General features: G+C 42.4%; 1 protein-coding gene across 2 annotated transcripts in view; it reads left to right on the forward strand.

Annotated features, from left to right (window-relative positions):
- pde11a (phosphodiesterase 11a) overlaps positions 1 to 15,837 on the forward strand; it is a 355,582-nt gene that overhangs the window by 139,353 nt on the left and 200,392 nt on the right. For both annotated transcript variants that reach the window (XM_080198223.1, XM_080198224.1), the window contains one exon: positions 3,026 to 3,115. In XM_080198223.1, coding sequence (XP_080054349.1) covers positions 3,026 to 3,115 — 90 coding nt within the window. The remainder of the gene's footprint in view (positions 1 to 3,025; positions 3,116 to 15,837) is intronic.

The following is a 15,837-nucleotide window of genomic DNA, read 5'->3' on the forward strand; positions in this document are numbered from 1 at the left end:
GCTAAACGGCCTACGCTTAAATGTCCCGACCCGCTGCGCTGCTAGAGTAGCTCTAGGAGAATCGCTCCCGAGATCTTACAAACTGTACAACTAACCTCAACCACTATTGAACTAACCACAGCCTAGTCATTCAGCAACAATCTCTAGCAGGACTCTTACCAAACATTCATATGCAATGCCTCATCCTCATACACTTTGCACTGCTGAAAGCCTCATACTCACATATTCCAGCTTGCATAAACTGCAAAATATTCAATTGTAAAAGCCACAGCATTCAAGCAGATTGCACCTCACTCATTGAGACATTTTCTCCTCACGTGCAGGACTGGCATAAGATTGGGACATGAGGAGCTAAATGGAAATGACAGTGTACCTAAGCCTGATGGAGGTGAGAATGCTGGCCATCAGAGTGCCACTGTTGTGACCAAATCATCGAAGATGACAGGATCCTCATAACTAGTCAGCCCACCAACACACACATCCCACTTCCCCCTCATCACGCTGTCTTCTGATATCAGGCTTCAGATGGCATAAGCATTCACCTCATACTCTCCCTCTTTCCCCTCATTATGAGATGCCTGATTGGGGGGGGGGGGGGGGGTGCAGGGGACAGACTGTGGAGTTTTCTTGTTCTGTCTGTGTCTGTGTAGGTTTCCTCCAGGTGCTCAGGTTTCCTCCCGCACTCTAAACATGTGGAAGTTAGGTGGATTAGTCATGCTAAATTGTCCCTTAGTGTTCCAAGATGTGTAGGTTCAGGGGATTAGTGGGGTAAATGTATGGGGGTAGAGGGATAGGATTTGTGTAAGATGCTGTGTTGGAGAGCTGGTGCAGGCTCGATGGACTGAATAGCCACCTTCTGCACTTTAGGGATTCTATAATGGCATCAAACTCTGGTCTGATCCCTTTAGAGCAAGAAATACTGGTCCGAAATTGTTGAGGTGACTAAGGCAACAGCCAAAGCAAAGATCTTTTCCTGTGTTTTTGGAATAAAGGAGCCGGTTTCGTGATCTCAATCCAGGGCTGAGAAGGACAGGCCATAGCCAGGCAGTTTGAGCCAGCAGCAGAGTGACCTAGTCATCATTAAGGTGAGCTGTGAGGTGCTGGTCATTGAGGAGAGCTGCGGAGCGACTTGATTCCCAGGTCAGGACTGAGGACAGTTGAGCAGGACATAGCTAGGCAGCCTGAGCCAGCAGCGATGTGAAGTGCTGGTCGTCAAGAGGAACACTAGACTTGTCTAACCTCTCTGAGACCTAAAAATGCCTCTTAAGTCCAATTATATGATTTACTTCAATAGTTTCCAATGGTAAATTATTCCACAATGCTAATATCCTTGGGATAAAACTATTTACCAATCTCACAAGCCTCGTGTCTTCACCCAGTTTAATATGTTGTATTATGAATTTTAAACATCAGCCTGCATGATCTCCAACTTATTCAGATTGATTTCTCAGCTGATTACAGGTAAGCTGTACAATTAATAACTTAAGTCTGAAATATACAGCTCACTGGTAGCATTGTGTGTTGCAGCAGTATTGCCAGTCTGAGATTGAATAGAGTCCAAGGTCTCTGTGCTGGTCATTGAGGGGAGGGGTGTGGCATAACTGGGGGGGACCCAGAAACTTTGTGAGCTCAGGGCCACACAAAGTGCAAGTCTGCCACTGCCTCCACATGTTCCTCAGCTGCTTGAAAGTTCTCTGCTGGTAATGGCTGTCCTTCATGATGTCTGGGTGTGCAGCATCCAGCAGATCCCCAAGAATCGTGACGCTCATTCTGCTGAATACTGCAGGATTCCTTCAGGGTGGTCCAGGCAGCAGAAGCATCATTTCAGTACAACAATCTGCTGTATCACATTTTGTGTGGCAGAATAATTTTCATTATTTACACGCTGTGCATGTGTATGTGAGGCATGCACTGGAGTCATGAACCATGTCATCAGCCTTATTCTCCAATAGCCACCCTTGTAATTGAAGGTTAAATAATTGAAAATCGACAGTCAAAAGATTTATTTATATTCCTGTATTTTTACACTAATATTTTGATGAAATGATTACCTGTGCTGTTACAGTGCCCAGCAAAGACAGACATCTGAACTCTATGGGATACTCCCTATCAGGACACACAGGCTGGGATTTTCAAACCCCGCTCCCCCAATTAAAGTAATGGATGCTCAAAGCATCCATTGCTCCATTGCTTTAAGTTTAAAGCAATTTACACAATTAGATGGAATCAATGAAGTTAACCCTTACAGTTATTGACAATATAGATCAATTAGCCATTTACAACAACTTGGCTAAAATGGGCTTATAGCATTTTTAGGGTATAAAAAAGGACTACTGGAACTATTTTTGGGTGCAACAATTGAAGGGAAACCAGTTTTGATCTTTGGTGACGGAAGTGAGAATTTCTGTCAGCCCAGAGATTGTGGCTGTAGCACTGGATCCAGGAACAGAGGAGAGAATTCCTGTCCACATGGACCCCAGAAAGGTGGAGAGTTCTTCGGAGACAGATGTGAATTCCTTTCAGCACAAAGAGTTGAGATAATTGATATCTTCTGAACGGAAGCAGATTCCTGTCAGCCAGGGGATTGGGTCGTTATGATTTAGTTGATGAGTGTACTATTGTTTTCTTTTTAAATTAACTGTTATGTGTATCATTGCTTTATTTTGCTTATGCTCAGTAGACTTTGATATTATTTGACAAGTCTTTGCCTGATGATTATTTCTCTGTTGATCTCAAACAGTTTAAAAGGTTAATTTGGGATCTAGTAATTAGATTGCATGTAACTAAATTAAATCAAGTCTAACTTCAAGAGAACTCTTTTTCAAAACCTGTTGTAGTGTCTCTCGTACATAGCTGGATGTTAGAATTTGTTCCATGTTGTTCGAATTGTCCTTCCTCTTACAAAATAGACATAAATGTCGCAAGGACCTAATATGCTAAAGTCTGATTGCTTTGTCTTTGGATTTTTGATAAACAGACTTTTTAAATATTGAACCTTTAAATGCCAATGTTTATTTTTGCCCAGGTGCTGGGGATGTACCTCCCATTCTGTGGAATTGCAATCTCAAATGCTCAACTGTTTGCTGCTTCCAGAAAGGAGTACGACAGGAGCAGAGTAAGTAAAGAGAGTGGGCTACTGGGACTTCATTTTTTCATTGTATCCTTTTCCACAATCAGTGTGGTACTGACTGTATGTTCAAAGTCAGCAACTTTCTTAACTAAAGTGGTTAGTTCAATGAGGCTGGAAATAATATTTTCTTTAAATTATTTTATTTCAAGAGCATGAAATCCCTCTCTTTATTCTTCTTCAGCTCCTTACATAGATCTTGTCAAATGTCACATTTGTTATAATTGAGAGGAAAAATAAGTGATGCCCCTCCCCTCCCTGTTCTCCAGCAATGTTTACCTTCGTCTGACCACAACATCAAGCTGGCAATGACTCTTACTGGGGGAAGGTGCCTTGCCCTTTGTGGACCCACATGTCAAGGCTAGGGGGTGTTTGTGTGAGGGGGGGAGGGTGTTATTTGGAATTCAAAACATACTAGCTTGGTATTATTGGGAAGAACATGAAGTATTTTATAAAGGGAGGAATTTAAAAGAATCTAGCAAAAGATTGGCACTGAATAAAACCAAGTAGGTTCATAAAAAGGCAATGCTCCTAAGTTTAATGGTATTCTTTGAGGATTTAACCATATAAGCAGCTGTGAGAGTAAGGTGGTGAATATCACATAGTTAGCATTTAATAACATTTTCATCAGGCCATTTATGACTAAAAATCTATGACATTCTGATATAAAAGTTATGAACCTGGTAATATAGTAACTAAATAAGAGAAAGTCATTCTAATTATAAAGATACAACCAGTAGAATTTCCTAATCTGATCATAGTATTTTTGATGTCTTTAATGAAAATATTAGGAGCAGGCTGTTGCAGAAGACAAACTCATGTTTACAACAATTCATAGTTGCATATTAAGCAGGCAACCAGTATTAAAAATGATATTAAATACAAGATTCATTTAAGGTAATGTTAATTAATGCATTATGTTATGAGGGGTTCAACATTTAAAAAAATTACAGGGGAAAAATTTGGTATGACCTGATATTGATATATTATCATTTTCATGCTGTGGAAATATAAAGGTTGAGAGACTGGATATCAGTCAGGTGCATTCACCTCTGATTTGTTTTTTTGAAGATGGGATTGGGGGCCAGCAGCCCACTCACATGCCATAAGTGGCTGATTAGGCTTGTTGAGGTCTAACTAAGTCCAGTTAAAGGAATCCAACTAGAGTTTTCCAGTTAGTCTCCAACTTCCCACCCTAGCAGGGGTCAGCTTTGGTTCCTGAAAGTAAGCACCCAGTGACACACTGGGAGTCCAGTGCCCAAAACTATACTGGAGACCTTTCCTGCCTTCCTGGGTAAGAGAGCAGCCACAGGCCCTTCTCCGGTCACAAGATGGTGGGTGGCTGTTTTGTGGAAATTTAAAAGCTTATGAGTAAATTAAGAAAGTCAGTACGTAGTTTTTCTAATTTATTTAACACTACTTACAATATTTCATTATAAGTACCTGGTTTCCAGGACATAGACTTCAATATCTTGCTTTCTTGGTGCCTCTTGGTCACCTGACCCTGATGTCACACGTACATCATTATTAACACCACGGTCTCATTAATACAACTAATCCATTATTCTACAATGGTCTGGTCTTTTGAATCGCCTTTTTAATAAATTACTTTGAAAGGTTGAGGTGAGTATGCCTCCGTGTTGAATTGCCCTCTCTCTGTTTCCTTCCATTGCAACCTGCTGTCTCCCTCAAACTGCCAGGTCTTGCCAAGCTTAATTGCCAAGCTTCAAATGCCCACCTGCCACCTTCAGTTGGATAAAGAACTTGTCTTCGTGCCAACATTGCACCATGAAAATCCAGAAGAGTGACTGTGTTCCCCAGGAGTGATTTTGAGACCCGAAACAGTTCTGATTTCAGTTTTCCAGTACTAGGAGGAAAATACAGCCCATAGTGTGTTTATGTGAATACGTAAATTCCAAGGAACTGAGACTGAAACTGCGTGCAGTATTAATGAAATCAAACTTAACTGTTGGTGAAGCCAAGGGAACGAAATTGATTCTTATTAGAAGGATGAAAAGTCTTGTCAATATTATTAAGACCTTGCATTTAAATGTCATGCTTATTTCAAATCATTTTGTTTATTATTCCAAATAAATAGAAACCAAATCATTGAAATGATAAGGAATTGTTATGATTTAGATTAGAAACTCTGAAGTGTTTTATGAAGCCCATCTGAATGCAAGTTTTGCGTCTTGAATTTGGCTAGGATAAGCATGATATGTTCCACTTCAGTTGTGATTCAAAAGACCCACTAGGGAGCTTTTATCAAATAAAGTTTATTTGTGAATATAGTTAACATGTATTGAACAAAAATTAGCAATAACTTTTATCAATTAAAAGCAAATACAAAACAACCACAATAATGTTTAACCCTTAACCGATATATATTAGATGTTCCAATCAGAACCAATATCCAATAAACAAAACCCTTTAAACAGGTTTATCATTGCACAGGCTAAAGCTTACGTGATACTGGAATCCAGTTCCCTGGGTTGAATGTTGATTTCAAATGACCTTGAAAACTCAGAGCAGTTTGTCGTCAGATCAGCTCCCAAAACACCAAAGCACAGATTTTTTTACTGCAGCATGGCAACAAGCCTTTCTTTCAGCTAACTGGTAAAATTTTCAAAGCAAAACAGTGAGAGAAAGAGACTTCCTTTTCAGCTTGCTTCTAAGACTGTTTCTAACATTTCAGCCAAAATGAAACTGAAAGCTGAAAGACACCTGAAGTGCCAACTTTTATTCCTCCTTCCAGCAAAGACATCATCCAAGGCTGTGACCATGATTTAAAAAGAAAACCTCTTAAAGGTACATTAACATTGCAGAATGTACAAATCTGATGTGAGAAAGGGAGCTTGAAAAATCAGTAGGCCTGAAAGCGTCTTGTTTCACAACAGTTGTTGCTCAATGTAATCTTTGATACACTATGTGCAACATCATGGAATTTGACTAATATCTAGTTTATTTTACATTTCTTGGTTTTTTTCTTTTTGTCATAGCTATTTTCCATTGACATGATTCAGTGATGGTTCACTGCAGTTAGGAATGCTTTTTCATGATACTTTCAGTATATGGCACTGCAAGGTACTGACAGAAATGCACGCAATACCTATTTGATTGTTGGACTCTTTTATGGCCTCTGCTTCTCTGTGCAACATTATTCTCTGTTTTATGCTGTTTACAGTTTTCACTGAACCCTCAGGTCCCAGCTGCTACAAGAAAATAACTAACTCTTCCAGCCTCTACTTTAGTGCCACTCTTCCTACTGACTCCCTCTATTTTAAACTTACTGGCATGAATTTTATAGTGATAAAAGACTGTGAAGCTGTCAGCGTTCACCATCATTTCTCCACTGAAACGTGTAACTTTGTGAATTCATGTGCGTACAGAATTAAGTAGAAATCCAGAGGTATATGTCAGAGTTGCTATGGCCTACTAGAGGGTGTGCTGTCGAGGTTCTCCACCCACACCTCCACTATTTACACTCCTTAAGCAATCAGTGAATTAATGAAAACGTCCATCTCTATACTGTTAGTCTTGCTGTTAAAAACACAAAGTTAGACCAGGTTGAATAGGCTGTGACTGGGTTTTTAATGGCATACTACTTTCATAACTACTGGTAGACATCCTTGCTGGTCCTGGAAAACTAATTTTATATTTGTGAAATGTCAAATTTCTCCATTATGATAGAAAAGTTTATTTATATTTGATTATATTGCAAATTGAAAATATAAATGAAGTGTAAAGGAATTCTATACTTCCTGCTTTGCTGACTGTGAGAATAATTCATTGTGATTTGCTGATTATCTTGGTCATTGATACTGTTGGACACCTGACGATCTCCTTGACCTGGTGTCAAATTCAATGTGCTGTCAGGAAAAATGAATTCGAGGGGATTGCTCAATTTTTGTGGGCATCTTTCTTCAAGGCCAATGACAAGCACTGTTGCTTTGCCACAGATGAAAAATTCATTCCAAAATTTTTGGAAACATTTACATTTTCCCTGCAAATGAATCATCGATTCTATTCCCACTGTTGCCGTTTCATAAATTTTTAAAGAAATAAATCAGTGATGTCATTGGCTTTTGAATTTAAAGGTTGATAAAATCAATCCTCATAGAAACAATTTCATTTGCACTTCTTGCCTTTTATCAGTTGCCCAAAACTACAAATTGGCAAATGAATACACGTGCTATCATTCCTAAGGCAAACAAAAATCAAGAAAATGAATTCCCTAGTCTCCTTCATTTCATACATCATACCAATCTTAATGTCTGCAAATTTCATTCCTAGTTCCTAGTTCCAGCCTTTAATATAATTATTATACAAAGAACAACCCAGCACGGGAAACAGGCCCTTCGGCCCAACAAGCCCGCGCCGCCGCATCACCCTACACCTATTCTACCCTGCGTATCTACAAATAGAACCCCTGACTTAGCCAGATTCAGGGGAGAATAGTGTCAATCTGGTAAAACCAATCAGCCTAAGAGCACATCTTTGGGGTGTGGGAGGAAACCGGAGCGCCCGGAGGAAACCCACGCAACCACAGGGAGAATGCACAAACTCCCACAGACACAGGCCCAAATCCATGTATCTGCACAGCTAGCAGTGCTAGTCACCGAGCTGTTGCGGCGCCCGTCTACCAGTCCAGGATCAAGCACACACACCGACACGAAGTACTAGGCCACTCCCGGAACCTCCAGGAGCAGCCCACGCACAACCCACCGTGTGCATGCCCCTCGTTTGACAACGAGGTGGACCTCCACCTGCGGAGTGAAAAGACAAAAACGTTAATCACAAGCCTGCCTTTCCGGTGTCTCCCGAGGTTCTAACCCTTATTCAATAACCCCTACCATAACCCTCCATCCTCGTTTCACTCATGTGCCTATCTAACTGAACCTTAAACGAGTCCAACGTCCCCGCCTCCACCACCCCACTCGGTAGCGCGTTCCATACCCCCACTACTCTCTGCGTAAAGAACCTTCCTCTCATATCCAAATTATACCTCTCCCCCCTCACCCTTAAATCATGTCCTCTTGTATTCGTAACCAATCTAGGGAGCAGTCTCTCACTATTGACCCTGTCTATTCCCTTCAGTATCTTATATACCTCTATCATGTCACCCCTCAATCTCCGTCTTTCCAAAGAGAACAGTCCCAGTTTCTCCAACCTTTCCTCGTAACCCAACCCCTCCATGCCAGGCAACATCCTGGTAAACTTCCTCTGCACCCTTTCCAGAGCCTCCACGTCCTTCCGGTAGTAAGGTGACCAGAACTGGACGCAGTACTCCAAATGCGGTCTAACCAACGTTCTATACAACTGAAGCATTAGACAGCAGCTTTTAAACTCTATACCTCTTCCTATAAAGGCTAGCATTCCATAAGCCTTCCTGACAACATTCTCCACTTGTGTCACAACCTTCATGGATTTGTGAACCTGCACTCCCAGGTCCCTCTGTGTTTCTATACTCCTAATCTGTCTACCTTTAATCACATAGCTCCTCTCTACATTATTCCTTCCAAAATGCATCACCTCACATTTGTCAGGATTAAATTCCATCTGCCACCTATCTGCCCAATGCACCAACCTATCTATATCCTGTTGTATCACCTGACAATCCACTTCAGTACCCGCCAACCCTGCCATCTTGGTGTCATCAGCAAACTTGCTGATCACACCACCTACGCTCTCTTCCAAGTCATTTATGTAGACTACAAAGAGGAGAGGTCCCAGTACCGAGCCCTGCGGCACACCACTGGTCACTGGCCTCCAGCTGGACAAAGTCCCCTCCACAACTACCCTCTGTCTCCTATTGCCCAGCCAGTTCTCAATCCACCTAGCTACCTGACCCCGTATCCCATGCGCCTTAACCTTTTCTACCAGCCTACCATGAGGGACTTTGTCAAACGCCTTACTGAAATCCATATAGATAACATCAACGGCTTGCCCATCGTCAACCGTTTTTGTCACCTCCTCAAAGAATTCCACCAGATTCGTAAGGCAAGACCTCCCTCTAACAAAGCCATGTTGCGTATCCCCAATCAGACCGCAACGCTCCAAATGCTCATACATCCTACCCCTAAGTACTTTTTCCATTACTTTCCCTACCACCGATGTCAAACTCACCGGCCTATAATTCCCAGGGTTATCCCTACTACCTTTTTTGAACAGCGGTACCACATTTGCCACCCTCCAGTCTTCCGGGACCTCACCTGTGTCCGAAGAAGAGACAAAGATTTGCGTCAGAGGCCCAGCAATTTCATCTTTCACCTCCCTAAGCAGCCTGGGATAAATACCATCAGGCCCCGGAGCTTTATCCGTCCTTATGCTACCTAAAAGCCCTAGCACTTCCTCCCTCGTAATAGATATTTCCTGCAGCTGATCCTCAGCTCCCTCTAACAGACCGCACGATTCCGAACCCCTCTCCTTCGTGAATACCGACGCAAAGTATTCATTCAGGAGCTCCCCCATTCCCTCCGACTCAATACATAACTCCCCGCTTTTGTCCCTAAGAGGACCAATTTTCCCTCTAACTACTCTCTTGCTCCTAATATAGGAATAAAATGCCTTTGGATTCTCCTTAATCCTACCAGCCAAAGCCATTTCATGCCCTCTCTTCTCCCTTCTAATTCCCCTTTTTAGCTCCCTCCTACTCTCTCTATATTCCTCCAGCGCACTCTCCGTACCCAGTCGTTTTGACCTAACATACGCCTCCCTCTTCTTCCTGACCAAGTCTTCGATACCCCCTGTAATCCACGGCTCTCTAATCCTACCTTTCCCATCCTTTCTCTTAACTGGAACATACCTGCCCTGCAACCATTTCATTTTGCCTTTAAAAGCCTCCCACTTGCCAACTGTGGACTTGCCAGCTAACAGTCCTTCCCAATCAGTGTCCTGCAGCTCCCTCCTAATCCTGCTATAGCTCGCCTTTCCCCAGTTTAGCACACTCCCGTTCGGCCGGCACTCATCCCTTTCCATTTTTATCCTAAAGTAGACGGACTTGTGGTCACTATTAGTCACATGTTCACCTACCTCTACCTCTCCCACCTGCCCCGGCTCATTAACCAACACTAAATCCAGTATAGCCTCTCCCCTAGTCGGACTAGTTACATACTGCTCTAGAGACCCTTCCAAAACACATTTCACAAACTCCTCTCCCTCCGTACCCCCAGCTCTAGGCCCCCTCCAATTCACTCCAGGAAGATTAAAGTCACCCTGACTAGAAACGCATCTTCCAGCCGCCCCTCGAGTTGCCTGACCCGGGCCCTCAAGCGCTGCAGTTCCAAACATTTACTGCAGATGTGGACCTTGGGGACACGTGACACCACCAGGCTGTCCATACCTGATACCAGTAAATGCAACCTCAATGTCCCTTCCAAATGCAGGCCCACACCATACCCTCCTTCCGTTACTGAGAAGCATGGTGTCTTCTTGGTCACAGTATTGCAACAAAAGGCAAGACAGAACAAACATTCCTAATTAACTTCATCAATAAAACCACTTAATATGTCATATAAAAGTCATCTATTCACTTGTGTATTGTTTGTCTTCCATGTGTCTTTGCCTGGTCTAGGTCCTAAGTAGGACATGCCGGTGAGGGCAGCACAGCTGCAGGAGTGTTGCTAACTTTTGGAGATGGTGGGGAGGTGATGCACAGTGCAAACAACAGCTGGTCTTTCAGATTTTCTTCAGCAACTCTTGAGCCTTGAGGGCCTATCTTTGGATGGCATCATCTTGGCCAGGGCTGTCTGGCTTACAGACAATATCAAGAACACTGACAAAGTGGCAGTGTTGGGAGAACATATGCTGTCATCTTGAGATAGTCATGATATGGAGATGCTGGCATTGGAGTGGGGTAAATACAGTAAGAAGTCCCACAACACCAGGTTAAAGTCCAACAGTTTATTTGGAAGCAAAAGCCACTAGCTTTCGGAGCTCTGCCCAAACTCCCCACTCACCTGACGAAAGGGCGGAGCTCCAAAAGCTAGTGGCGTTTGCTACCAAATAAACCTGTTGGACTTTAACCTGGTGTTGTGAGACTTCATCCTAAGATAGGACAGCAGGTTGGTGCTCCACAGAGCCATTGCCTTTCCCGTGAGTGGAACCTCAGCAATCCTACAAATGTTTTGTAGGACAGATTGCGGAACTGTTTTAAGACCCTACAAATCCCTTTAAGCATTTGTTCTTGCAGCTGTGATAGCAGCAATCTGAGCCTTTGGGGCAGCAAGCTACAATGCATGACTTCAAAGTTCCACTGTCATACCCAGATAATGTGTGGTTTCTACCTGTGCTGCTATAGAAACTGAGACATCAGCCATCAGGCTCCATGGGCTAAAATTTCATCTTCAAGGAGGAAATCGTGAGTCAGCCATTTCCCATTGTCACGATCATGCCTTCTGTTGGGCAGTGCCCACCAATGCTATATTTGTGGTGGGGTGGCTGAGGTGGCTGGAGTCAGGGCCTCCACTTTCAAAAGCAGGCCCAAGGTAAAAACAGAGGCAGTCAGATGCCGAAAAGGACAGATTAGAAAGCCTGCTTTTGTGTGCTGGGTCATCTGCCTAGTTCTGTATATGAATCAGAGGCCCCTTGCTCCCTATGCTCCTTCCATGATTCCTTCATACCCCCTTGCCCACTTTTGTACCTTCCATATCTTCTCATCCTGTATCCACTATGTACAAAACTCTTGATCCCTATAGTAACATTGGGAAGTCTTTGAGGTGTTCATAAAACTGTCAAAATAAGCAAGCAATCAGTCAACAACTGCTGCAGAAAAACTATAATCCTATTAGTTAGTCACCAAGCTGTCAAGTGAAACAATCTGTCCTCTTGACAGTAAGGTAGCAACGCTTGTTGAGCTGAATCCATAATGGGGTTTGGAACTCAGCCAAGCACCCACAATGAGATTCAGTTGCACAACTGTGTCAAAATAAACCTCCAAAGCTGAATGCATTAAAGCCTTTGAAATCTTTGAAAGCGCTCAGCCATCTATTCAAGCTTTGAAGCAAGGAAATAGATTTCTGAACTAATGTTAATGAAAAGATTAAATTATGAGGGACAACTGATGCAATCAAATCTGAATATCAAAATTCTTCAATGCAGAAGAGCACATTATCCAGTGCTTCTGAAGACTTTTCCACATATACAATGCTGGTCAAATGAATTATCAGTTACATTTTAAGAGCAAAATTATATCATTAATCGCTGCATTTGAAACATATTTAACTTATTCAGCTTTCACTATGGCATGTGAAGTTGGCAACACCTTTTGAGTTTACTCGTCAAAGGGTTCCCGATTCTAGACTAGGGTTCCCCCACAGTTCATGATTCCATGCAGCTGATGTGAACCACATCACCTTCAGGGGTTGACCTGACTCCTATCAAAATTGCAGCAAATCTGAAATGCCCACTCCCACAATGATGTGACTGCTGCATGTGTGCTCAGTACCTTATCCTGTGCTGCTAAACAACAAAATGTCAGCATTAGAAATGGGCATGGGAATTCCAGAACCATTTCAGTGGATGGAGGCATGAAAATTTGGGTTGATATGATAGGTCCACAATTTTTCTCAGAATTGGCCACCAATTCTGAACTGAAAAGGATAAGCTCGAGCTGTGGGCGATGCTGTGTGCAAGATTGCTAATGGATGCTTCCACTGACCTTGATAGCAACAGCAGGCATATCAATGCAACAAGCATATCCCACTTCTAAGCTACCTTCCAACGTATGTAAGATATGCATGGCTACAGCATCTGCACCTTGTATACCAGAAGAGATTGTGGGATGAGGCGGTAAAGTGAGGGGTGAAAAAGAGGACTGTGTTTGAGGATTCCTCATTGATGGTTTCAGCCCTGCTGGTGGCCAAGGTCTCAGTAATGGATGCTCCACTGCTGAGGAACATCATCTCCTATATCAGAGCATGATGTGCTTGTCCCTTGCTGGTTTACAGCAGCTGCCTTGTCCTGCAAGAGTGAATGTATGTGGTGCAACGTGTTTGAGTGATGATTAAATTTTTGTGTACAAGCTGTATGATATGGGTGAGAAGTTTGCAGGAGTACTAAGTGTGTGAGTATAAGGCGAAGCTATGACTGTGAAGTGTTACGCATAGTTAATAGAGATTGTTGGGAGTGAATGAAGGAGTGGAGGAAGATGAATTCAGCAGTGTGTGAGGCTCAAAGTTCTGTTGTAAGGATGTTGTAATTGGAGATGCATTCACTCACCTTCATCACTTCCATGCGGTCACTATGTTCTTGTGACACTGCATCCAGATCCATGTGGGCCAGACAACTAGCAGTGAATGTTTGACCATCTCCTCCCACTGCCTTGAGGGATTCCTGCTTTCTATGGGCAGAGGACTTCTACCTTCCAACACCAAGGCATCCTATGCGGAATCAGAGAAACCCGGAGTATGCATGTAAACCTTGTTGTGCCATTATTTTTCTTTCTCCAGGTCCAAATCATTTTTAGAATGCTTTCCGGTGGGAGAGGCATCCACCTTAAGCTCACTTTAATTGATCCAGCCTTTTCACAATATTGTGCTGTCTGCTCTGGTGTACAGCACATAACAGCATAGTTAGTTGTAGTTGCATTCTGCAATCATGTACATGTGAAGGCAACACAAGGTTTACATGCTACCTTCATTAGAACACAGAGAAGATTTGGGGGTGCGGGGGTGCGCAGAGATGAGAATTGTGATTCCTGGAACCATTTTCAGAGGCTGTTGGATTTTGCCTCCTGTGTAAGATGAGAAGAACTAGCTGAACGTTGGCATGATACCAAATAGGATTTCTAGTTCAGCCCTAAGAGAGATTTATTGAACGTAAACATGGCAACAAAAAAAAATTCTGTCTTAGACTTACAAGTCAGATATCCACCAAGGATCAGGAGCATTGCTAATTCAGGCCACAATGGCCACAGGTTATTAAGTAACCCTAACACCCTTTGTCTGAAACTGACTTAAACTGTTAGTTATGAGATCTCATCTCTCAAAGTTACTGCAGAATGATTATTTCTTACAGTATCTGCTAACTCATCCCAATATCATTCAACTGGGACTGAGCTTATCTGGTCAGGATGTAACTTTAATAATAAAATTATGTGATCTGTATGTTTCCTCTGTGTTAAGCAACCTCCTTATCTATAACTAGTTTTCCGTGCAGCTATTATTTGTACTTATGCCATTTGCTTGCAGGCCCATTATTCTTTCTCATGCATCCAAGTTTTGCATATGAGTAGAATTCAACTAGTCCCTCTTGTTTGTCTGCACTCCCTCCCTCTGTGATGATTTGTGGTGATTGTCCCTTTAAGTGCAAAACAGCAGAAAGGTGCAGCTATAAGGCTGCTGTTTTCTTAATAAACCCTTTTTTATTCACAAATGAAGTCTGTGAAGATGCATCATTACACCCTCTTTCACTATATTTTCAATACTGGCTAGTCCCTGATGCACATCACTTACACCAAACTATTAAACACAAGATCCTACAGTGAATGTAACTAATAGAAAAACTATTTCACATTCAAGATATGTTTACCTCTGTGGATAAAATTTAACATCATTAAGCACGGAGAAATAGCTGAACAAACACGGCAGTAAATCCTAATGTCATTTTCTTTCATTATTTTTGTTGAAATAAGTGTGAAAATTACCTCAGTAGAATGAAGAAGGTCCATGTTAAGTAGGGTTAAGATTTTACTCTAGTGTTCCACAGGCTGGGTAATTACAAAACATTTGAATTCATTACTCAGTCATACCTATGGATTAGTGTCCCACAAAAAATAGTATATAAAGAGATTGTGAATCTAGGGTAACTTACACTGACTTATGATAGTGATTCACGTGCTGAAATGAAATAAATTTAGAGCTGTACGTTTCCTTGACTTAAAGAGAGAGCATTCCATTTATTTAAACCTTGCCTTAAAAATATTTAAACTTAGAACTTGCATATCATGGCCAGAATCTTATGCTGTCACTGCTGGCTTGGATGTAAGAAGGGCATTTACTTAGGCATGATGGGGATGTGCAAAAATCCTGCCACATTCCAGCCACATCTGAATTCAGTTCTGCGCAGAAAGGCCAAAATTGACCTTCCTCCCTGCTGCAAATTAAGTCCTTTCAGTGGCCAATTAATGACAAAATAAGAGCTTTGTCCCACTGGTATTAACTCAGGCTTTCACCATGTGACATGTATAGTGGAGTAGAGGCGTACCGAATCAAGGGACTGGACATTGGAAAGGGCGGGCAACAACCTCATGCAACATCTCTTTCTCGAATCCCCACATTACTTACCTTTGACCTGTGTCACCCTGTGATCCTGGGACTTTGATCCCTGTTATTCCAGCAGCAGCACCACAGCCTTCCCCAGGATGCTGCTGAGCATGAAACAACCAGCCTCTGATTGGCTGACAGGCCTCTGGGTGGCCTTGCCACTGCTTGATTTGCGAGATTCAATGGGTCTTTCTGAGAAGAAGCAGTGTGGATCACTGAGCAACATTGCACCTGACAGGGAAGACCCCTGACACCTCAACAAGATTCCACCCCATTCTTTCCATCTTTAAGCTGAGACAGTTTGTAATTTGCAAGTTCATTCAATTGCTAGCAATGAGTTGTCAAGAAGAATTAGTTGAGAAATCAGATTGAGTCAGTGATTCAGAAGATCTTCTTTAAGCAATTTCAACTGCACCCTATGGATGCTGTGGCACGATTATGAAATTT

Source organism: Carcharhinus amblyrhynchos, chromosome 11, assembly GCF_965287045.1.
Source record: "Carcharhinus amblyrhynchos chromosome 11, sCarAmb.v2.hapA, whole genome shotgun sequence".
In the NCBI taxonomy this organism is placed as follows: Eukaryota; Metazoa; Chordata; class Chondrichthyes; order Carcharhiniformes; family Carcharhinidae; genus Carcharhinus; species Carcharhinus amblyrhynchos.